The sequence below is a fragment of the Eleginops maclovinus genome, chromosome 1 (genome assembly GCF_036324505.1).
Source record: "Eleginops maclovinus isolate JMC-PN-2008 ecotype Puerto Natales chromosome 1, JC_Emac_rtc_rv5, whole genome shotgun sequence".
Taxonomy (NCBI): Eukaryota; Metazoa; Chordata; class Actinopteri; order Perciformes; family Eleginopidae; genus Eleginops; species Eleginops maclovinus.
Window position 1 is genome coordinate 11,165,857 of NC_086349.1, and position 24,395 is coordinate 11,190,251.

At 39.8% G+C, this 24,395-nt stretch overlaps 4 protein-coding genes across 9 annotated transcripts in view; 1 reads left to right on the forward strand and 3 right to left on the reverse strand.

Annotated features, from left to right (window-relative positions):
* Positions 1-1,202: 1,202 nt before the first annotated feature.
* ybx1 (Y box binding protein 1) lies at positions 1,203-5,874 on the forward strand. 4 transcript variants are annotated; one of them, XM_063896520.1, is made up of 8 exons: positions 1,203-1,475; positions 3,327-3,390; positions 3,634-3,667; positions 3,765-3,854; positions 3,985-4,329; positions 4,672-4,769; positions 5,028-5,317; positions 5,528-5,874. In XM_063896520.1, the coding sequence occupies exons 1-7, from the start codon at positions 1,370-1,372 to the stop codon at positions 5,269-5,271; spliced, it is 981 nt and encodes a 326-aa protein (XP_063752590.1). In that variant the 5' UTR covers positions 1,203-1,369; the 3' UTR covers positions 5,272-5,317; positions 5,528-5,874. The 4 variants fall into 4 exon arrangements, with proteins under 4 accessions (XP_063752590.1, XP_063752669.1, XP_063752745.1 ...); XM_063896599.1 differs by having other exon boundaries at positions 4,672-4,757; XM_063896675.1 differs by having other exon boundaries at positions 1,204-1,475; positions 3,985-4,266.
* arhgef16 (Rho guanine nucleotide exchange factor (GEF) 16) lies at positions 5,875-18,587 on the reverse strand. 2 transcript variants are annotated; one of them, XM_063896406.1, is made up of 15 exons: positions 18,445-18,587; positions 17,113-17,718; positions 16,530-16,581; positions 15,516-15,679; positions 15,236-15,292; positions 13,160-13,320; positions 11,557-11,709; positions 11,340-11,469; positions 10,959-11,033; positions 10,792-10,884; positions 10,485-10,636; positions 9,208-9,396; positions 8,681-8,751; positions 7,056-7,157; positions 5,875-6,920 (listed from the first exon to the last, which is right to left on the reverse strand). In XM_063896406.1, the coding sequence occupies exons 2-15, from the start codon at positions 17,677-17,679 to the stop codon at positions 6,781-6,783; spliced, it is 2,106 nt and encodes a 701-aa protein (XP_063752476.1). In that variant the 5' UTR covers positions 17,680-17,718; positions 18,445-18,587; the 3' UTR covers positions 5,875-6,780. The 2 variants fall into 2 exon arrangements, with proteins under 2 accessions (XP_063752476.1, XP_063752410.1); XM_063896340.1 differs by having other exon boundaries at positions 17,113-17,736.
* A 1,124-nt stretch (positions 18,588-19,711) lies between these two features.
* Positions 19,712-21,345, reverse strand: LOC134868051 (uncharacterized). Its single transcript, XM_063888961.1, has 3 exons — positions 21,167-21,345; positions 19,876-20,529; positions 19,712-19,777 (listed from the first exon to the last, which is right to left on the reverse strand). Exons 1-3 carry the CDS (start codon positions 21,260-21,262, stop codon positions 19,712-19,714), a joined length of 816 nt encoding a protein of 271 aa, XP_063745031.1. The 5' UTR covers positions 21,263-21,345.
* A 654-nt stretch (positions 21,346-21,999) lies between these two features.
* Positions 22,000-24,395, reverse strand: part of espn (espin) — a 36,008-nt gene continuing 33,612 nt past the window's right edge. The window contains exon 14 of one of the 2 annotated variants that reach the window (XM_063892236.1): positions 22,000-24,167. In XM_063892236.1, the coding sequence (XP_063748306.1) occupies positions 24,020-24,167 (148 nt within the window). In that variant the 3' untranslated portion in view covers positions 22,000-24,019. The remainder of the gene's footprint in view (positions 24,168-24,395) is intronic. The other variant, XM_063892244.1, reaches the window with a different exon arrangement.

The window sequence follows — 24,395 nt, forward strand, 5'->3', positions numbered from 1 at the left end:
GAAGAAGGTTTTTTTTTTTGGGGGGGGGGGGTTGTCTTCGTGGGGAGGCTCTCTTGGGTCAATGCTAAAGCCCATCTTTGTGTGGGAGAACTGGGTTTAGCCATTAACAGCGAGCTCTTCACACATCAGCCAGTGCTCATAAACAGTGCCAGTGGAGCATTAACATGACAATGGGTTGGGGGGGCTGCGGTGGGGGTGTCTCACACTCAGCCTGGGTCCGTCTGTTCTGCGCTACTGGAAATGGAGTAGGTATAATGACCGCATTTCACCAGTTTATTGAGCAGGGCAATGAGAAATTATCAAATCATATATTGTAACACCAGGATGTCAGCTTGCCTTTAAAATGTAATAAATGTAATCGTCAAATTAAAAAAAAAATCAGCACACCGGACAACATTTTAAATGTCATCCATGTAAGTAATATAAAAGTAACAATCAAATGTGCTTGGTTAATAAATTATAAAGGAATATTTTGGTTATTGTTCATCGTGGGTTTCGTGTGTCCTGAAGTGACCTTTATTCAATACTGTCAACTGATGAGTTGTGGCTAATCTTTTACAAAATAGTAAAACCTTTCGACTATAATAGTGGTTATTTCCCAAAAAATCCCTGTTGTACAAAGCAGGGAATTATGTTATGTGTTACAGTATAATACAGCTATATCGCCATTGACAGGTTGTGTGAAGGCTGGTGAGAACTTTATGTTCTTTGCCGCAGACCAAAATGATCTTTTCTTGTAAATCTTCCGAGGTATGATGTATTTCTTAGGGGTAATAGTACGGCAACTGATACTAATCACTATTGAAAATGATTAGAAATATACAATTTAAATCATGATCCGCAAATAAATCATGTATGTTGTATTTTATTTAAATTAGGTCAGTGACCCCTACCATATTTTCGGTGTAAACATGTTTCTAGTTATTACAGTTTGCAGTATTTGAACAATTTGTAAAAATCCGGTAAAAAGACCATCAGCCCTGCAGACACTCTGTTCCAAAAGTGTCACGGTTATCTGTCCGACTTGTCTGGCTTTGACATCACTGTGGGGCGGTGAGAAGGGACAGGTACATTCTCCTTTAGCCAATCACATTCTCCTCAACCGTTATTGACAGTTGCTTCGGCCAACAGAAACGAGTTGAGTTGTAAGTAGCCAATGCAAAACCAGTTGGGCGGGTCCCTGAGCAGGAACATTCCCCCGCACACCATCTCATTCTGCCCAGTTCGATCGGCAACGGGAGCGGAAAGAGGAAAGCAGAGAGCCCCAAGGCAGTAGCCCCCACCACCGCCGGCCCAGGTTACCATCTAGCACCGGGAAACATAGCAGAGAGCCGCCGCCGGCAGAAGCCATTACCAACCAGTAGTAACCATGAGCAGCGAGGCCGAGACACAGCAGCCGCCTGATGCCGCTGCCGATGCGGAGAGCCCATCCAGCCCGGCAGCCGAAGCTTCCGCGGGGGATAAGAAGGTCATCGGTAAGACTGGAAATGAGCTAGTTAGCTAACGTGGTTTGGGACACCGTAGAGGCAATGCGCAAAAGCGGCAGTTGCAAACGTTACCAACCGATCACTGCCTCCGTTTATAGTTGAAAAACCACGCTAACATTCTAATAAAGCCATTAACTGTCATGCGGGAAATCTGCAGATACACACGTTATTTTCTGCAAATAGCATTTTTTATTTATTTATACTGATTATGTACAACCTGTCAAATGTATGTTAAAGAAACGTTAGTGTTTAAATGTGATATTGACGATGAGCAGTTTTTCTATATCAAGGGAAACCAAATATGTTTGCTGTTTAGAAGAGAGATGTTGGTCCTGACAAACAAAAAATGACAGTTTGGAATATAGGTCGTTGGTTATAAAAGCTAGGTGTACATATCCAACGCTTGGTAATCCATTAAATAGCTGATTAAATACAATGAAGTGTTGTCAAAACTGACATTAATTTTAGACCAGAACAGTGATTTTAGATGTAATCCTCCATTTCAACCGGTTAATCTCTCCTGATCACCGGCCTTCTAACCTCATACAGCCGCCTCAGAAATATATGTTGCCGACTGGTCGCCACAGGAACGACCATTGAGGTTGTTTAAGGACTCCTTGTCTCCACGCCAACGTTAGTGCCATTCCTAACAAAAAAAATCAGGCAAAATCAGTTGACGTCGAGACGTTACAGCGTTATACGCCAGCGATAATATCAAGCATCATGGAGGCACACGAAGTTATTTCGTAATGCTAATTTAGCCGGCCACGACTACTGTCGTAGAAAGCAAGCTAACGTTAGCTCCTGGCCGTCCCTTTGTTCACACGAAAGGGATGGTTCCGTGTTGGTGGATTTCTCTCATACAATGACATAATACATCAGCAAACTGTTGGCCAACGTGACCTGGCAAGCTGATCATAGCCAGTATGGTTAATAACTACATTGGAATATAACTCAACGTTTGTCGAATTTCGCTCAAATGCAGGGGCCTAGAGTTACCTACTTATCAGGATGGCAGCGTTAGCTCGTCGGCTAACGAAGCTACATTAGCTATTTACATGGCTGAAGAGGAACCCAAAATGTCCGCCGCAGGATTCCACGGATTTTTTTGGGACATTAAGTAGCCTGTTCAATGAAAAACATAAACTACCATAACACCGCCATATTTATTTGTAGTCAACCGTATGGTTTGGTTTAAATAGATGGTATATGGTGTGCTACAGTAGTTTCCGCTTGCTGGCTTTAATCCAAGCACATGGTTGAGACCCTGTTAGCAACTATGCTAACCAGCCAGCTGGGCTTGCTTCTTGCTAACGTATCCGGGTGCGACTCTACCACGTGTGAACGCTCACATACTGAGCAGTGCGGATTAAAAATGGGGCAGTAGGTCTGTAGTAATTCAACGTGCTAGCTTCTAGTTTATGTTGCACATATATTTTGAAATGCTATATTTCACCATTTATAAAACAGAAGCACTTATCATTTGACTGAGACATTTGAAGTTCTGCATGTTAAAAATCGCACAGTCATTTCTGGGTCATAATGCTCTGGGTTCATACCTCACACCAAGTGCAGCTGGCACAAAACACGCACAAGTATCACCATCTATAAAAAGATTGACAGTTGGTAGTTAAATATAACTCCTACATTATTTGGCCATTAGTTTTTTTGCATCTGTCGTTATTTGATTCCTTACTGTTACTCGTTGGTAGAGGTCCTGTGAAACAGGAATTGGCATGTTTGGTGCACTGCATTTACACTCGGAGTATGTTCACATTGTAAAATATCTTACTATAGCATTGTTAATAATTGTGGGGGTTTTTTTGTGCTTCATTGCAGCAACTAAAGTCTTGGGTACAGTCAAATGGTTCAACGTCAGGAATGGATATGGTTTCATCAATAGGTAAGTAGACTCCACCCCTATCCCAATGTCCTAAAGACCCTGATATTATCTCTTGTGTGAAGGAACACTCTCAATCCTATTATGGCTTTGATTTGCTTACAGAGCTGACCAGACCATTTGTCTGCTTGTCTCCAGGCTGTTGTTGCATAGTACTTAACCCTAAGCAGATACAGTGTTGCTTTATGTAGCGAGACACTGCTAACTTCAAGTAACTGAGGGGTTTCTTCCTTTTTTATCTTTTAGGAATGATACAAAAGAGGACGTTTTTGTACACCAGGTAAGTTTTAGGTAGTGTTTCTTAAACGATCATTAAATTATAATTTTAAATTATCATTAATATAAAATCTAACAACTGAACCTTTCATGATTTTTAGACAGCCATCAAAAAGAACAACCCGAGAAAATACCTTCGCAGTGTTGGAGATGGAGAAACTGTGGAGTTTGACGTAGTTGAGGGAGAAAAGGTAAGCCTAGCTTTGTTTAAGAATTTTGGCTATGCTCTAATGCATGATTTTAGTATTCAGCTTTTACATTCTTTATAAATTATTTTCCTAGATTGTGATTTTGGTTATTCCATTTTCTTTTTTCCAAAAGGGAGCAGAGGCAGCAAATGTCACCGGTCCCGGAGGCAGTGCAGTCCAGGGAAGTAAGTACGCTGCTGACCGGAACCGCTTCAGGCGCTATCCCCGAAGAAGGGGCCCTCCTCGCGCTGGAGAATATCCAGACAACTACCAGAGTGACGGAGAGGGTGAGCCGAGCAACGGAAGTCGTGAAAAAGGCAACCGAGATGGGGGAGACAGCGCCCCTGAAGGAGAATCCCAGCCACAGCAGCGCAGACCCGCTTATCCTGGCAGACGGCGCTACCCTCCATACTTTGTACGTAGACGCTACGGCCGCCGGCCCCCGTACACCAACGCACCACGTGGAGAAATGCTTGAGGTACGCCGTCACAGGGCTTCATCCTGAAGCAGGCACCCAGCAGTCCCACTCGGGACACTTGATATGTTGATGTCATACACAACACCCTCTCATTTCAACATTCACGTGGTTGTGAGCAAAGAATCTTGGTGTATCGGGGGTCTGGCCAATATGTGCAAATTTACCAAAATAATCTCAGCTATGCTGGAGCTACCTGATGTTTTTCTATCAGCCTCAACATTAAATGGAAATCTGGCCAGTTTCATTACAAAGGCCTGTACTCTACACAACAAATATTCAGTTAGCCCAGCGTTGGCGTTGATAAAAGCTGCCTGTAAGTGGTTTGACCTTTTTTGATTTCAGGGAGGCGAGGGCGACGAGAGCCAGGGAGGTCCTGATCAAGGCAACAAACCAGCGAGGCAGAGCTACTACAGAGGCTTCCGACCAAGGTTCAGCCCAAGGTTTGCGTGTTGGCTTCATTGATGAAATGCTTTAACAACGGGAGAGTAAAGCCATGAACTGTCTCAATTTAAAATTTCAATTTCAATTGACCTCTTAAAAAAAGAAATGCCACCTGTTTTGGATGGAAAAGCTCTCCCTTTATTGAAGCCTAACCTCAAATTGCAGCTGTGCATTCAAATTTTGTTTATGTACATTTATTTTTCGAGTTATGAGTTAATGTATAATTCATCAAAGTAACATTTGCCTCTTCACTTCAGGGGTCCACCCCGTCCCAGACCGGTGCGGGACGGCGAGGAGGACAAGGAGAATCAGGGCGGCGAAGAAGGTGGTCAAAACCAACAGCCCCGTCAGCGTCGCTACCGCCGTAACTTCAACTACCGCCGCAGACGCCCACAGGCTGGCGACAAACCCGGCCCGGAAACCAAGGAGGCCAAGACAGGAGGTGACCCACCTGCAGAGAAAACGTCCGCTCCCGAGGCCCAGCAGGGTGGGGCTGAGTAGGAAAGAACCTGCCCACCGGCACCTACCATCTTTTTCCATCGTCCGGGTGAGTTTATAGTCTCTCAAATAAAAGCCAACATTAAATACCAGGAAAGTTGACGTTAAGTTGATTTAGTGTAGAATCAAAAGATAACCTCTGGGCACCATAGAGCCCTCACTACATAGCAGCAACTTTAGGCTTTGATTCATTCTCTGCTATCTGAAAAACGGCATACTGATGAACAATCAACTAATCTACTATTTTTCTTCTTTTCAGTTTTTTTGTCAACAAGAAGAAACATCAAACAAGATCTGAGCAATAAAGATTTGACTTGACGATCGTCACAAGCTTGCACCATGCATTTGACCAGATTACCACCGATTGCCTGCAGAATCTATGCAGACTTGTTTTTTTTTTCCATTATTTTTATGTGACAGCTACAAAAAGTTTTGGGGAAACAGCAAATGTTTTTCTAAATCTGTCCTAAGTTTTTACACCAAATGGTTTTTAAAGAAAAAATAGAATTTGATATCTGGTCAGTTTGACATTTTTAAATAACTTTTTATGTATTCAAACATTTTAACAAAATGCAAGCTCAAATAAAAGTCCAGAAACCAGGACAATTGTCTCAAGTGTTTGATTTATTCTTATATTTCAAGTATATGGGCTCTAAACATCGACCAACTTAATTTAGCTTCATGTTACACATTACGGGGTTAGGTTAGGAGTGTGTTAGCATTTCAAATATCGATACCTTCAGACAAAAGAATGATACAACAACGCAGTGTCATAAACTGCACTTATATTTGTAAATGTTTTTTTACATAAACTGATAACCCTGTAGTCACATTTAATATTACATTAACAAAGAAACCCACACACATGTTGCACCATCACAATGATACAAGTAATGCAACCCACATTTAGTACTATATCGAGTTCCCCAACATGTTAGGTGATGGCACTCAGCAAAGTTTAGGTCATACCGGAATGTTTTTTGCATGCAAGCTCATACTACAGTCTATGTAGACATTCGAGATAACCGTTGGTGCCCTCAGATTTATCAATCAAAATTCCAGGCTGCATCTCAGGTTAATTGTTTAGGAAAGCAGGTAGGTCTTAAATTTAAATCAAATAAAAGGGTTGTGCTGTACAAGTGGTAAGTCCTACTGAAGTCCTTTCTTTAATGGTTGCATACATACAAGGTGAACAAGAACACCTTTAAACAGTCAGCTTGAGATTTCACTGTCAATTCAACCTGAAGATCATATTTTAAAATAATTGGCTTGGACAGTCTGATAGTAAGGGTAACATGAAACTTGCTGGAATTAACCTGGGACCCTCATGGTCACACTGTATTCAACCTAGACCACCTTGGAACCAGGACAACATAAGTCGCTATTATTTTAGCTTTTCATATCCCGGTTAACAGCTTTCAGCATGTAGTATACGGACTGTTCATGAGGAAACAGAAGCTATGCAGTCTTAAATATCTGAACTTCTTCTAATGTAGTTATTTTGTCCATCTTTCAAACATTGGTCTCTTTGCGCAGGCGCTTCATGCGTTGCATGTTGTTTTCAATGGCCATGGGGTCCGTGATCTCTGTGGCACAGGTAGCAGGAAACCAGCCTCTCACTCCATCGCGCATTCTCTCCCCATAGCACCATGCTAGGAAGAGCAGACAGTTCAAAGTTACCATCTGAGCACTCTTCCAAGTTTTTATATGAATTGTAGTATCAGGCTCACTGATGAGCACGGAGGTCTGAAAATGATGATGCTATGCGAGTATGTGCACACACTCACCTTCCTCTTTCTGCAACAAGATGACAAGCTCCGCTTGTTTCAGCCCCAACTCATCCAGCTCCTTTGGCATGTAAGATTTGTTGGCCTCGTACTGTGGAAGACCTGAAACACATTCCCATAATGCAATGTGATTTAACAAAATCAAAGCCTTTTGTTGAATGTACATCACATTTTCCTGTATTTAAAGTCCTTGTGTTATAGCATATTGTTCATGGCTCTTGGAGACCTAACATAATGCTTCATCAGCATAAATTACCTTCTTATGTTAAAAACAGTAAACCCTTATAACCTGATTTACACACTATCACAACTTGTGCACTGAAATCCTAGTATTGTATATCGGTCATTTGTATACTAATTCTCAAACATGCATTTACACTAAAAACCATACCATTTAAAAAACACATAAACAGCCTCAAGCTTTCACAGGCGATCTACACGTCTGCGAGTCCTGACGTTTTTCTAAATCGTAAGGCTCAGGGAAAATGCATGTGTTTAAGGAGTAGTTAGCAAACTACTGACAAAAGGAAAATGTATTTTACTGCATTGTTTGTACAAGATTCTGTGAAAAGATGTTTTGATTAAGTTTGCTGTTATTGAATCCATCTTCAAATCATCAAGGTGTTTCTCAATTGTTTGATTTTTTGTTTCCCGTTTAAGAAAAGGTTAAAAGATAACATGTTGAGTAATCAAGACAAATGACTATTTTGTGGATACGAACTTAAAACCATATTGTTTGTACTCTGAAAACAATGTTAGATACGTATCTAGATGTCTACAGTACATCACTTCCTGGAATGTACAATGGACCTTGGAATGACACACCCTTTGATCGTGAAATCAGATATGAAGGACTGAAACACTCATGTTAAACTACAGACAAACAGCCACCGTGAATGGTGATTGTGAAGGTTTGTTTAAAATATGCAAGTAACCGAATATCAAATGGGCTTGTAGATCTATAAACAAAGTATTCATTCTTTAAGGAGTTTAGGTTTTCAGTTTGGTTTGACCAGATGTTTGTGCAACTTGGAAGATTTAGCATGGGCCAAGGAAGGACCCATTACATTTAGGAACAGATCTGATTCATAGAGTAGATACACACTTTTCTTAATAGTGCAGTTATCATTGGTCTGTGCTCACTGACTGTTTATTTAATTAAAAATTGTAGTTATATATCCAAAATTCTGAGCATTTGCCTTCAGACATAAAAGGACACTGTAGACCAATATGGATAATTCTGAATGATTGCTTCACATCTGTTCTGTGTTAAAATGGTTCTGTGGATGTCCAAGTCACATTTGGCACATAGTGTAGGATTAAATAAGCCGGCATCTGTTTCATATATGCAGAGTGAGAGTCAAATGGGAGTAATTATGCTTTTTATGTAAATATACTACATTGTAAGAACCTTGTAAACCCTGAGTCAGGATTCAAATAGATCAAACATTTTAGTTAATAGTTTAAATCTCTGGAGAGACAAGATCAATTAATAACTTACTCATGAAAGGTAAGAAACAGATTTTTACTATTTGCCACTTTTCAAACACTGAAACTGGCTAGGCTTAAGGAATGCTGTGTTCCAAAGGTAATCCTCCCTTGGTAAACAAAACGTGCTGACTGACCATCTTTGCAAGTGAAGACTTCTGCCTGCTTGTGTTCTGTGAGAGCAACTATCCAACGTGCTCGATCCACCCTTGGAAACAGAGATAAAACATACTGTTAAATATGTTTAACGTATTGTTCATCTGATAACACAAAAAAATCAGATCTTTATGAGTTCTTTATGAAAATGAGCATTTTAAGTTGCAAGTAAAACTTCAGTCAGTAGAGGGAGACAAGCACAAAACATCAGACATGGTTGCCTTAGGGATTTTCATGAGCCATGATAGCATGAGAATGTGATATAAAACTAAATAATCAATATAGTTTGCCACCTTTATCATATCTACCAATATTTAATGCAAGCAAAATTGTATTTGCATATATGTAAGAGCCAGTTTGTGACCAGATATTCCCTCTCCAGACCTAATTATTAAATAATACCTGTAAATACTCCTAATACTTAAACCTCAAATTTCAAAGATATAGGGTTAACAGCAGCACTTATTATGTACAGTTCTTGGCTGATGGGAGAGGATAGTGGCTGTACCTGGACTCCGCCACCAGGGAGATCTGCTCCGCTCTGCCGTCGCTGTTCTTGCTCATCAGCAGCTTGAAGGAAAGATAGTGGCTAGAGCTGTTTTTGGAGGGTGGAGACATTCGTCCTTCTGGATCCTCTACCACCTCCACCTCTACATTCTCCAAAGTGGCATAGTCCATCACCACAAAGCTCTCCTCACTGAAAAAACACATTTATTTGACACATATTTCCTTATAAATTTGCAGGATCATCCACATCTATAATGTGAATTTAAATGTTTGTACATAGCTAAGCCCTAGCAGATATTTAAAAAAGTATGCATGTACTATTAACACATTCAAACTACATTCCTTGACTATATGCGTATAGCATTTCCTAGCTATTATCACCTGAAGACTAGCTCACAGTCTCTACTTAATAAGCTGAAAATGACTGCAGTGTTGTGGGAAGCGTCTTCCTCGGTGCTGACATTGTTTTGTTTCTCCCTAACTCAAAACAGTGAGCTGCAGTCTGTCGAGCTGACACGCTGAATGCAAGATTGAAGAATCTCAAGTATGCACGCACAACATCCATGCTCTCTCCTTTCTCTGTCCCCTTCCACTCATTCCACTCGGTTCCTTATGTTCCCTGCCTGCCTGCAGCTGGACCCAGTCAGTGTCCACAGGGCCCGGCAGGAGAAACACAAAGCTCATGAAATGCTTCAAAATATGGTCTCAGTCTGCATTTTAGAAACTGGTCTCTTTTTTTTAATCTAAAGTGAGAGCAATTAGAAGTGTGAAGGAAGCTTTACATATCGATTACATCACTTCCTGTCCTAGTGTTTTATTATAGGAGGCTGAATGAATATCAAATGATCCTATTAAAATTAAAACACGCTGGAGAATAGGTTTCTCATTTTCATAACATTATAGACTTATTATCCACAACTCCTGTGTAGTTATTGTTGTGTAGTTTTATTTTCTTAATTTTTAATTTATTACAAATTCCCTTTCAAATGTCTGAATTTTGTTAAGAAATAAAAAGTGAACATGCATTGTTATGCAATTATATTGTCTTGTGGCATGAAATAGTCATAAAATGAAATTAATATTGTTCATTAAAATTAATTCTGTACCAATTTATCATGAAGCAAGAGTAATCCTGACAGTCCTACTGGAAAACATCTGCACAGATTTGCATGAATTTATATAAATTATGTTAGGATATATCTGTCTGTCAGTTTCTTTCCTCTAATTATTATTTCAGACGTGTGCATAGAGTACTCTGTGTATTTGATTCCCACTGACCTCTTCTTTTTTGTGACAATCAATACGTCATTGAAGAGAAACAGGTAGTAGCTCCGGTTGCTGAATGCCCTCCAGATGCTGAGCTCCTCGCTGCAGAGGGCCAGCTCACCACGCTTCTTCAGCCACCGCGACGACGACACCAGAGGAAATGGCTGCGTGGGGGGGACACACAATAGTTAGCGGCGCAGATTAGAAAACTGAATCTCCATCATTCATCATAACTGGATGAGGAAATGATACAAAGCTTGTTCAAGTTCCAATATGTTTCTTTTCTTTGAAGATGTTTTGTTGCAGAAACACAACTTACTTTGATTTTACCAAAGTCCATCAGTTTCTGCATGGTGTACATCTGCTCTGTTCTCTCCATTCGCTGAGCTCCATCATTGCAGCTAGCGACCAACTATTGAAATAACAATCAAACATCAATGATAATCACAAACCAAAATAAACAAATTCACAACATCTCTACTGTACCTTGCTGATGGCATGCAGCGACCAGACAGCAGCGAAGTACTCCGCCGTCTTGTCTGGAGTTTTCTGGCAGATTGTCTGTGAGGAGAAACCACAGTTATGAAACCTTTAACATACCACTGATTAATTTGCTGTGGGCAAAACTACCTGTTAACATACAACTCAAAACCATCCATTATGTTACATTAACCCTAGTGTAGATGCCCATATAGTAATGTGGATATATTACCGTCAAAAATGTCTCTATGATGCATAAATGTGTGGCAGGGTGATAATGTGGTGAATACAAACTTAAAAAGAAAGAAGAAATAGCTATAGTGGCTCTCAAGCTCCTACACTGTCTTCAAATATGTCACTCATTAAGTAAGCGAATGTTAAACTGACGTCCAGCAGCAGTGGCAGTCTGGTGACTCGCTGCATGGGAAGGATGAGGAAAGAGATCATGGGCAGGGCTCCACATTCACTGCTCCCTTCAATCTTCTTCAGGGTGTCTTTGAACGCAGTGTTAGTGGTCCTATAGATGGAAACATAAAAAGGGAAGTTCAGCTCATTCTGACTATACAGCAAAAACTCAGCGGTTACAGTTTGTTGCACCCCTCACAGCAGCTTCTGCAGCGTCCTCTGCTGGAAGGTCTCGTTGGAGCAGTACACGATGTAGGGCTCAAAGTGGTGGGCAGCGTGGTTCTGAACTATATCGCTAATGTCCCTGATCACTGGGTTGTCATAGTGACGCCGTTCAAGATCCTCAAAAAACCTGAAAATGGAGAGAGAGAGGTGGAGGTTAGTAAAGAAGTGAAAATACTGTGTGTTCCCTCCCACAGAATAATTACCTGAGCAGGTTACACACAGCTGCTCAAGGGCACAACTTAATGTGATCAATACTGTGTCTCATTTTGTTGTAGCAACATTCTAAAACAGGTATAACAGTCTAATAGGAAGTTACAATACAAAGTCACCTTTAGGTTATAAGGTTCCATCTGACTTTGTAAAAACTAAAAGGTGGTGTTGTACTGTATACTACTTTAGTTTTTGTTAGGGCTAGGAGATATAGAAAAAAAAAAATACCCTAATATCAATACGACAACGATTAGTAGTAAAAATATGAGATTTTTGAATGATACAATAACGTGCACAGTTTTTAAAGTTTAAACAATTTTACCGCAATGCAACCAGGAAAAGACCACATGCAAGCCATATTGAAATGTACACAATCTAAGATGATATCAAGTCTAAAAGTAATGTTTAGTAAGGTTTGTGTTGTATCACATGAAGAAGTTATTCAAGCCGGAAATTCTGAAAACAAAAGACGTCCTTCTTCATTTAACTCACTGGATTCTAAAAAATGTGCACTTCTGAAAAACCCTGAAAGCACACAGGCTGATAGTCTCATGCTGTCAATGCACTAAAATACTAAACACTACTCCACTATAATATCCAAGTGAAGCTTTCTGTCTGTAAGCATTGTAAAGGCTTTCCATCATCGGCATTATTAGAAAAGGATACATGACTTACAGCCCAACCCTTGCCGAGGACCTTTCTAACAAAAAGTAGTAAAATGACACCTGGAAAGCAGCCCAACCCAGGAAGCAAACTAAGGAACGATTCACAAACATTCACACACAGACACTGCGAGTCAGATCACATAGCATAGTGGGACACTTTTTGCCTTCTAGTTTCACTAGTCTAGTTGTTTTACTTGGAGTTGTAGAACTAGAGGATTAAAGATAGAAGGATAGTTATTTTCTTTCTGCTCAAACTGGATCTATTTCCATTCAAAATAATGTAGCCAACAATGCACACAGCAACACAGGCCACTCTCAGGTACATTAACACTTTAAAGGCCGGGAAGAGTAGCGAAGGCAGCAGAACCTGTTTGGCTAGCGTGTTTCAACACGTTGATGGGGCCTACAGGATACAGAAACATACTGAGGTCAAATACTCTACCTGAAACTTTAAATCATCTAATGTTCTGCTTGAAAGAACATTTCAGTGGGAAAAACCATTAACTGTGTGACAAAGAACTCAATGTGCAGCACTTTTTAACATCTGTAGATACTGTATACAGATAATCAGTCCATTACACCGCTTCACACACTGATAACATCATCAGAACCTTTTTTTTTTTGGCAGTAAGCCTCCCCTAGCATTGGTTTTCCACCACACACACTCACACACACAGAACAGTAAGCCCATGTTGTGCCCACCTTTTGCTGACTTGGTGAATAACAGAGATGTTGGAGAAGAGGTGATGGTGTTCTGTGGCTGTCATTGTTTTCTTCAGAGGTTCACTATTCTTAAAGTGACGCACCAGGATGCCCAGGCTGTGCAGATACGAATGCTCTGATGTGATGATCTCGAAAATGGCCTGTAGGAAGACCATATATGTAGGGAAATAAGCATGTGATGGATCTACAAACAATACAAATTGTACCTTCTTTCTGCTCAAACTGTTAACCACTGTTTTGATTTACTTCAATTTTGGCAATTCTGGGTCATTTTTAGATTTCCTACTTTTCCCATAATTCATTTGAACGAGATCCTAATACAGTCAAATGTAAGATTTACAATCAAATCAGAACGTGCAACAGTCATGCATCTTACACAAAATAATCCATATGCTGTGGACAAAATGCTTTCTGGTCTTTAAGGTTCTTTATCAATGGTGGAAAATCCTTATCTCTGCTCTCCTCTGTGACATATGTTTATCTAGTTTGTGAATATTGGAGCACAATGGTGAATCTAAAATTGTATTTCAAGTTTCCTAAAAATCGTACATGTTTTAGAATGAACTGAGACTTGATTATCGAAGGACTTCAGCTGCATACAACAGCAGAGTTCAAAACATCAGCAGTGGTTGAATATAGTAGCAGTATTCAAGGTAGTTTTTACTGTGTGACAGTATGTATGAATACATTGAAATGGAGGGCTGAGGTAACCTCTGTTGTTTGTGGTCAGGATTTAATAGTTGAGCCGTGATGTGTTGATGACACATCACCTCCTGTAAAAGTTAAGTGCCTTCAGACAGGACCAAAGGGCATCAGCTAAGCTAAATCCAGAACACATATCTCGAAAACTCTTACACCAACATTAATGTTGATGTTTCCCAGAAATAGCAGTAAACGATAGTCTGTCGGGTTGACCTGGTAAAGCTCTGCTCTGTCTGAAAAATAGTGGGGAGATTTGTTTTCCTGCTTCCATTTTCCTGATTTAACAACATGTCCACTAGAAAAGCAGTATGTTTAGTTCATTTCAGTTAGCCCTGAACTTTAACAAAATGATTTTATGCCCGTTAAAGTAACAGTAAAGTCAAGTACTCAAGTTCTAAGGCTAGACATTAAGGGACTAAAGGTACAGAGTGAGACGAGCACCTGCTCAGCAGACGGACTGAGTGCGATCACACGGGCAGGGTGTGGCTTTATTCAGGACCTGCAGTGCACACAGGGTGGACCTTTGATATTGACACATCTGTTGTTAGACTGAAGGGGAAATCCACCCTCAGATAGTTTTACACTGCAGAAACGGTGCCAGTCTGTGTTGTTTGCTTTCCATAAGCATCCGGACCAAGACCACCAGACTCAGGGACAGTTTTATACCACAGGCTATAAGACTGCTGAACTCCTGAGCTCTGTGAATGTCTACTCACATCTGTTTATAGTACACACACATACATATATATATATATATATATATATATATATATTATACACATCTGCCATACATATCTGTTTATAGTACACATATACATATATATATATATTATACACATCTGCCATACATATCTGGTTATAGTACACATATCTATATATTATACATATCTGCCATATACATCTGTTTATACGTAATATATGCATCTGTCCATACCTCCTCATTCAACAGTGTAAAGTATTTAAATACTTTCAATGTATTCCACATATGTATATATTTCACATCCTTAAATCCTTATTGTTGTTATTGTAAATATTCTTCTCTCTTTTTGCACAATTTTATTTATGTTATTTGCACCATGTATGTTGAGTTGTTGGAGGAGCATGGGATATAAGATTTTCATTGCCAACATATACGTTGTATATGCTGTGCATATGACCAATAAAACCTTGAAACCTATTTTGTGATGAAATATAACTGCCTTTTGACACCCAAAGTATGTGTTCTATGTCTAGCATATTGTTTATAGAATTGTCTGTATTTGTACTCTTATATGAACTTTCTTTTCTCTTTTTGTGACAATTCTTTAGGCATACTTTAAATGCATACCTGAACCCACACACAAACACACTTACCTCTTGTCTCTTTCTCTCCTGAGGTGAGATCAATGTCAGGATATCCGTGTCCCTCACCTTTGTAAGAGATACAAGAAAAACAATCTTAAACTTTTCATGCCGCTGTATATTTGAGATTAAGCTCATTTAGAAAATGGTGAAATTGTCAAGTTTCTATCCTGTCTGACAAGCTTAGTGGGTATTCTGACATCTAGAGCAAACAAATAAACAGACTTGTAATCAGCCTTCTTTGACTCCCTTAATGTGTATTTTGTTTGTCAGTGCAGTGGGGGGTGTTGACCTGTGGCAGCTGGCTCCATGTGAGCTGTACTGGCCGGTAGCTCTTCACCACGATGCCCTGGTCCTCCACGGGAGGCTCCACCACCACAAAGTCGTCCAGCAGCTCGTCCTGGTTAGTGGAGTGCAGCCCTCGCTCTCGGATCTCCTGGTAGAGGCGCGGTGTAGCTGAGGATCACACCATCATCAACAAACACTCAAGTTAAGTCTTAGTGTGCATTATATCACAATTTAAAGTCATGCAAAAAGCTATTTTCATGATTAGAGAAGCAGGAAAAACACGGCAAATTCCAAAAAAGCATAGTTTGAAAGGGTGAAAATACAGAACATGACTTCTTAACTGAGACATTTCTCCCACAAGAGGCTATTGCATGAATGATGTTGATGTAATTCAGCCATAAATCTGTCAGGTGCTTTGAATTTAGATAAAATTCTTTATTTTGTTAAGTGTTTAATATGACAAAGAGTAACTTTGCGAATTACAGCGTGGGAGGTGAGGACCAAAGCTGATGGGTAGTTAGATTTAAATGCAGATTTATGCCAGCAGTGGGTGTTAGTTAGTGAAAGGTCACAGGTTTTATTCTCACAGTGTATAATGTGGATGTGAAGCTGATGATGATTTGAGATGGAAATTGGTCCACTTGTTTTTCTAAGATGACCAATCCTTCATCAAAAACTACTCAAAGCAAAACAGCAGAAGTGGCAGTGTGTTGAAGGTAAAGCGTTAAGTTTCAACATTCAACAAAACCCAGCTATCTGACATTTAGCATGCTGGGAACATTCAGAGTGAAGGATTTCCTGTTCTGTCCTCTCCTGTTGCCTCAAGGGATCTTTTCTAAGCTATGACACAGACTGTATTGCATCCAGTTATCAAGCTCAGTTTTTGTTTTTACATTTTGAATTGAGAACACATACAGTACATCACCAAAAACACCTAACAGCTTTACTATTTCCAACCTATTTTTGTTCTCATAGCAAAATTAGAGAAATGTACAGTGTGACACATTAGTGAACATACCATCTTTGAAGGACCCACGCTTGTTCTGGTTCCTCTTTCTCCCCAGGGTTCTCTAAAGGGGAGACAGCAGTGAAGAGTTGAACACTGTGGAATGCATGCGTCTCAATAGCACTGGGTTTTTATTAGAACTTTTTTCCTCAAAAATCTCATATTCTCTTCAGCACTTCTTTTAATCCCAAAATGAAGACATTTTTTAAATTATGCTCCTGTTAAACTCCTGGGGACTTTCCCCACATGCACTGGTGTGGAAGATAGGAAACAGTTGTGGGAAGACGGAAACATTACTATGACTAAAGGAGAATTGGACAGAAGTCACTGCCAATGGTAATGGGTATGCTGACTGTGACATATGAGGATATTGGAAAAACAAAACTGAATCAGCTATACTCTGTCTTAAAGTAAAGAACATAACTGGCATCAAACTTGGCACTTTCATCTAGAATGTTGTTTCTGCTAGTCCTCTATTACAATAATCATAATTTACTTTCTACAGTATTTTTTACAAGATAAATTCCATGAAATGAGTTTATGATAAAAGGGACATAGTACAATACTTTGACCCCAAACCCCTCTCCCTGTGTACCTTGCGCCCAGGGCTGCGAGCTGGACTAGGACTGGCTGCTCTGTCCTCTTTGACAGGTTTCAGCGTGGATGCAGTCCCCTGTCCCGACGCCATGGCTTCAATGTCCAGGCTGGTCACAGCCGCTCTGTATGACTTGTTCCTGCGGTTCCTCCTCAAAGCAAAGCCGTCTCCATCACTGTCATAATCCTCCCAGGACAAATCTGGCCCCTGAGTTGAGTGGCGGCTCCGGGTCACACTGGTGGAGTTTTCCAGTCCCACAGGGAACGTCACCACGGTGGTGTGGTGGCGGACCTTATGCCGGCTGGCCAAATTCTTGGGGATGAGCTGGTTTTTGCCAACCTTCCGTGCTGCAGGACTCTGGGTGCTCAAAACAACCTGCTGAGGCACCACCAGCCTGTCTACTACATCTTCCTGAGGTTGGGGAGTTTCAGATTGGGGTGTCGGGGAGCTTTGTGACTGGTAGCAATCATCTCCAGGCTCAGATATATGGAGTTCTGTGGAGAAGACGCTCTCCAGAATTAGAGGGGCCTGGTGGCCCATGCAGCTGTCTGACTGGCTGTCAGACATGGTGCCTCCCACGTTCCGGTCTATAGAGCTCTTCAGCACCTACAACATGGAAGGAGTCTGAGGAGGAGGGTAAAATGAGTTGACTTGCTGGAGAAGTTCAAACTACATGCAGCCAACATGTACAAACCAGCCCCTTAAATGGAAACATGAGAAATCAGCAGGAGTGATACAAGTCTCTCTTGTCTTGATGACCCTAAAATACCACCAGTGACCTACAGTGGGGCTCCAAGATCTCTTCCCATCAGAGAACAGAACCTTTAATCCAATTCCCAAGTCACACAATCCTAGTCAGACGGTTGGGTCTCAGTCCTAAAACTCATATCAAGGGACTCAACCCGTGACTCACCACTCAGTCCTACACTGCACTTGTCCAGACAAAACAGCAAATCTGTGCGCCACAGAAACTTATTCACACTTTCTGCCTAATTAATACCCATAACCTGCGCAAAGAGCAGCCTATATCTCAGGTGTAATAAAGTTATTATTCAGTCACCATTAATATTTCATCAGTGTCAATATTACATACATTCACAACATAAAGTCAAAGCTTTAACAGCAGTTTTTAAATACAGTCGCGCCTAAAGAGAAATATACAAGGTTGCTTGCTCTTTCTGTTCAGTCACACTCCGATTGTCAAATAACTTCGCTGCCTGTAAAAAGGATTAGGGTGGGAGAAAAAAATGTCTGCCTCACATTCCCATGGATCATAACAGCGAGGTGAAACGCAGTTCAGCAAACACTGAGATTGTGAACAGGCTGTCTTACCTGTGCAAGGTGACCATACAAACACCAGCCTTCTTATTCAATGATTGACCGTCTCCGTCCGTCCTCAGAGGGCTGCTGTCTGGAGCGTGGAGAAGTGCGGCTTTTAGTAGCAGAAATAGTCCTCCGCTGCACTCTGTCACTATTTCTTCTTACTCACTCACTTCCTCTTCTGTTTGCAGGCGCCTATTAAGCCCCGCCGCCTACGTCACCACAGGTAAGTGTCAATCAATCATCCCAAATGACAATTATACGAAGCATGTAGGGGCTTGCATCTGCAGAAGCATCCATTCACAGATAAGCATCTTTAATATTTAAATTAAGATGGTGTTTCTGTGTCGCTTGATCACTTAATAATCCGGTTTGGCTACATAAAATGGCAAGATTTCCATCAAAGGCATTTAAAATGTTAGGTAGAGTTTGAATTGGACCCGTACATGTCGTTTTAATTTAATTCCCACGAAGCTCATGTTTAAAACATTTTTAAAAAATGTTATCTTTGTACACTTTTCTACAGGTTCCTTCTGTTTGTTGACAACTGAAATTGGATTGATTGGCTGCAAACAGCTCAAGGGCGTCATCTGGTGTCCAACTGGAGTCATTACATGTTTGCATTAATTATTTCCATGCCAGTGTTCACCTTGTGAGTCAACAAGTGTGTCATCGAGCCAAAATGTTCTCGAGGCTCTTCCTGTGACGGGAACAACCACACAGCTGTTTGGAATCATTTTCCACAAGTTTATATTCTTTCTTTCTGTAGAAAGATACTTTTAATTGCAAAAGTGTCACAACAAAGGCCAGTAAAATAGTATAAAGATGTGGAAGTGAAATCAAAACGAAGGCTGAGTTTGAAGGTGGGCCTGCTCTAAGCAAGGTGGATGGATGTATGGTTGGAGGAATTCTGAATGGGGCCACTTTACGCCACTGGCTACAATTTGGCATCTATAGTTTAATTTATTGTAAATGTAAAATACTTTGTTACTTTCCACAACATTTACAATGTTGACTCTTTATGAGGACAAGGTTTATCAACCAACAGAGGCCACAGCAGGATTACTGTGCCCTCTCGTGATAAGTCATGGGTGTGTGCAGATGTTCCAAAGTTTTAGTATTTCTATATCAGCAGGAAGTTTATGCACATATTGTAAAAGGAGTCAGTCAATGTTGTAAGAAGAAAGAAAAACACCAAATCAAGAACTTTTTATGATTTATGATAATTCAAAAACACGGTAAGTGGAAGGGTGTTCATGGGATAATCAGGTGCTAATGGTTAGATAGGGAAAAGGTATATCATTCGTCTCTTCTCCTTGACCTTGTCTGTTTTAAAGACCAGCTCCTGGAAAGCCAGAGGGAGCATATCATTTAGTATTTTTTCTTTGAAAGGTTATAACAAAATGATCAGCGTATGTATTTTTCTAGGATCAGGAGCTTTACCTTCTTCTCCATCATGCTCTCCTTGGTGAGCCACTCTTCCTCCAACTCTCTGATCTGTTTCTGCAGCTCCTGTGTTTTCCTCAAGTTCTCCTCCTTCTTCAATGCCTCAATCTGGCGGATCTGTGTGTTTATTTCTCTCACGTTCGCCAAGCTCTCCAGATTTCTCTCAACCAGCGCAATCATTTCCTGTCTGACTCTGGCGATCTCATCCTCCTTTTCCTGGATGACCTGGCTCACCTTCCTCATTATTTCCTGCTGCACAGTTTTCAGCTTGGCTATTTCCTGCTGTATAACACACACATCTGCTTTGAGCATTGTCAAAGTTTTGTTGAAGTAACGTTTCATGTCATTGAACTGGTCTTGCTCCATGTTCCTGTATTTTTTGACCATCTCTAATTCCATTCTCTTGGAGGGCAGACTTTCTGTCAGAAAGTGGATTTCCTCTTCTTGTTCTTCAGATTGTCTGTTTATCTTCATGTGCTGAGTGTGAAACATTCTAAGACTGGCTCTTGCAAACTCTAAAGCGTCAAAGTTGACACGAAAAGGTCCTCCGGCAGCTCCCTGCAGGCTGTCTCTTCCAACTCTTTTATAACTGCTTTGTAGTCCAGAAGAACTCCCTGCATGTAGAATTCTGCTGAGAATCCATTGGGAGTACTGAAAAATATACATGCAATAGAGAAGTGAATGAAATGTGCAGGTGTTGTAAAGGAGCCTTGCATAACTGCCACCACATTCATTGCTTCAGCCTACATATTCAGATTCTACGTTTAATATTGATTGATGGTTTATAATTTAAATTTTTTTTTTCTACATTTCACCTAAATACCATCACTTAATAGCAACGTAAATATCCTCAAAAGTCATCCACAAAAACTACTTTCATGTAAGCTACATCAACACAAAAAAATCTATGTGACCGTGTGTCTTCTAACCACAGTGTGCACATTACTACGGTTGTGTTGTAAGAGTCAAAACATCTGAACATTGTATAGTTAACAATATTCATTCATAAAAAATATAAACAATTGTGGAAATAAAACTAAAGCTATTTCACACAATTTTCTCACTGCCCACATTGTTTGAATACTGTTAATGTAAATGAAATGGGGAAAAGAAGTGGGCTTTCAGTCTGGGTATAAAGCTAGTGTATTCCTCTCTCTTAAAATGATTCACAGATGTGTTGAAGCTTTCGACAAAGAATTAAGGAATAACACAAAAACAAGGATGATTAAATAAATGTAGCACGAAAAAACAATGCATAAGTGTTTCTCCTGTTTACAAAGAAGCTTACCTTGTGTTCTAAGTTGTCACATTTCTTCATGACTGCTAAACACTGTGGTGGTATTGGAGTTTTGCTATTTGATTGTAGTTCTGTTGTACTTTCCATAATTGCAGTTTTCCTCGAAGAGATGTTTCTCTCTTGGCTGTCAGGTTGTTACTCACTGGAGGATTGTCACAACAACCTGTATGTTTCCATAACGACAAGGGGTTCAGAATGTGATGATTCAAACTGTTACGAATCCAAACAACTTTAAGTAACACATTAATGCTGTTTTTACAAAAGAGCATCCAAAGGGAGCGTTTGTTTGTAAAAGTTCAGATACTGAAGAAGGAGAATGGCCATTATCTATCGATTATATTTGTTTGTGGATATAGGCTTAACATTTTCTGTGCTGTGTAGACAGTACCTCTGTCTGTGTGTCTGTTTGTCTGTCCATCTGTCTGTTTGCACGTCTGTGAATATGAATATAAATATTGCTAAAAATATGGATTTTTAGTTTGAGATTTCTTATTTGAAAGGTTCTTGAAAGTTATTATTAAATTCAGGAATGTCTAAACCACATCGAAATTACTGTAAAATGTAACATTTGATTCATTTAATTTATTAGTTATTTGAAGGCATACCAGTGTCTTTTAAACCTTATTATTATTCCAAATATTTTGTTGTTGTTGTAATATTCCTGCCTTTTGTTCAAGCTTACTTTACGTTAATCAACCTCAACCAAAAGTAAAGATAATAAGCTTCAGGTCAGATTTACTAGAGATCTTTTACTGTTGCACTAGTCGAATGGATTTTATTGAACATGTGTTTCTATTGGAGGCCACAAAAGCACAGAGCGAATGTTATTTGGTGATTAAAGATTTATTGTCTTCATCTTTAACAGTCTGAAAATATAATTACACATGAATTAGCCACATTCTATTCAAGCAAGGCTGAGACATGTAATGTAATGCAATATGGAAACAACAAACATCTGAGGGTCACTATATACAGAGTTTAAATATGTATAGAAATTCAAATGGCAATGACGTTAACATCATTTTCTCAATTTCAACATCATATGGCATCCGATGAAAGTGAATTAGAGAAGTTCCAAATGTTTCCTCAACCAGGAGCAAGTCTTTCATGACCTGTACCTTCAATACCCTACACATTAAAAAATGTACATACAGAAATGTAGTAAACATAGAGAATATTTTTCCATTGTGTTGGGACAATTCATCTGACATTATAAGGGAGGTTCAGTTGCTCTTAAATGTCACAGACTATTGCTCTACTAACCATTTCAAATCTGTCTTTTCAGTTCAGCCAAAAACATTCAACACAGCTTCACATGTTCATATTTAGTCCCAAATGTATAGACCCATGCAAAACAAATGTGTCAACTGTTCAGAAATTAGCTGTGAAAGTATGAACCTGACATTTGTGTGTCGCTTCTGTCAAATAAAAAGTATTTTCTGAATGTAATCATATATTGTATACTGTTGTTCTTCTTAATGTTCATAATCCGATGTTTGAGCCAAAAATATTGTAACTGGACGTTACACTCTAGCGTCTAAGTACTATTAGATTAGATTCCTGACATTATTGCTGGCAGACAGAGAGCACTTTGTAATCTGTAAGCAGATTTGCTCATCAAAAATGTATGCTCCAGGTTACTGGGACGAAGGCCGGATCAGGACACTGGATAAACTGATGTATTTTCTTTACTTGTGCAATATTCAGCGTGCGAATGAGACGTCTGATGTAAGAAGCTGCTCCTAAGATGTGCATATTATTATTATTTTTAAGTAAAGTCATGTTGAATTAGAAACCTAGTAAGATTGTACTGTCTTTGTTTTTTGTTTGTTTTTTTCAAAGAAATTCTAGGGTCCTTGAGGCAAATGGGCATACATTTTCATAACTACATGCTCGATCCACATTATGCAACACACACACACACACACACACACACACACACACACACACACGCAACATTCACATTCATGATCATAACAGTCTAAAATTTAGGTCCACATAAAACAATAACATTAGAACATTCAACTTTTTCTCAAATGATTATTAGTCAAATTCAATTTGCACAGCTACATAATCTTTACCTTGTTTAAAATATCATATATATCAATATTTCAAATCCACAGAGAAATTACAACAAGCTTATCTAAAGAAACAGATTAGTTTGAGCAGTGTTAGGATAACAACTCTGGCAGTAAATTGAAGCCATTTAGAAATTGCTTCTATGAGCATGATACAAAATCTCATGACTAATATAGCATAATAAAGATGTGATTTTCTACATACAGAATGGATTAGCTGCTTCAGGGTTTAATAAGACTTTGCTGAGTACGTCAATGCCATTGTCACATGACACGACTGTTATGGAGTTACTTTAACATTCCTTACATAACAGTGCACTGCTAATGGACAGAAAATATACATGCAATGAATGCTCACAAGTAAGTAAGTCGCTTTCCCACACTAACCTCTTTTGAGTAAATCTGTTATGTGAAATAGCTTCTATTGATTTGCAGGAAAGCAAATACAACAGATAATCATAATTTACTGAAGACACATGCATTCATAGCAAATGTATTCAGTAAGGAGAATCAGTGCATGTCACAACTATTGTTAGCACTAACACACCAATAGTGTTTGTCCAAGAGACTTTCAATGGGAGGAGGCGGGTCACCCCTCCCAAGATGAGCCATTGCATGGTCCTGTGGTTCTGAAGGTCGAAGATTGAAGCTCTCCCGTGTACAGTGCGAGGATCAGGGATGGGGAGGTGTTCAGTGAAGGCTTTGGGGGTGGGTGGCTGAGGGTGGGAGGAGTGCTGCGGGTCAGAGAAGGGGCAGACGGCTTAGTTCACTGTTTGGCTATATCCCCTTTCTTCAGAATGATCTGTCGCTGCCAGGGGGCCAGCTTGGTCTCATCGTAGCCCAGGTTCCGTAGTCGCTCTAGCTCCGTCTTCTCCTCCATCTCCTTCACCTGGTTGGCCTGCTGCTGCTCTTTTCTAGATACATCCACAAGGAAAGGTGGACAAAGGCCCAGAAACAAAATAGTTTAGTCATTCCAAAAGTTAAAATGAACGATATATCAGTAAGTGTATAAGAAAATTGAAATGATATGTTAACATAGTATGCATTCATGAAATGTTGATTTTGTCAGAGCAGTAAAAAGTCATATCAATGTAGCCTACTTAACTGTTACATAAAGTGTTGGTGTATTTTAGCACTCAGGT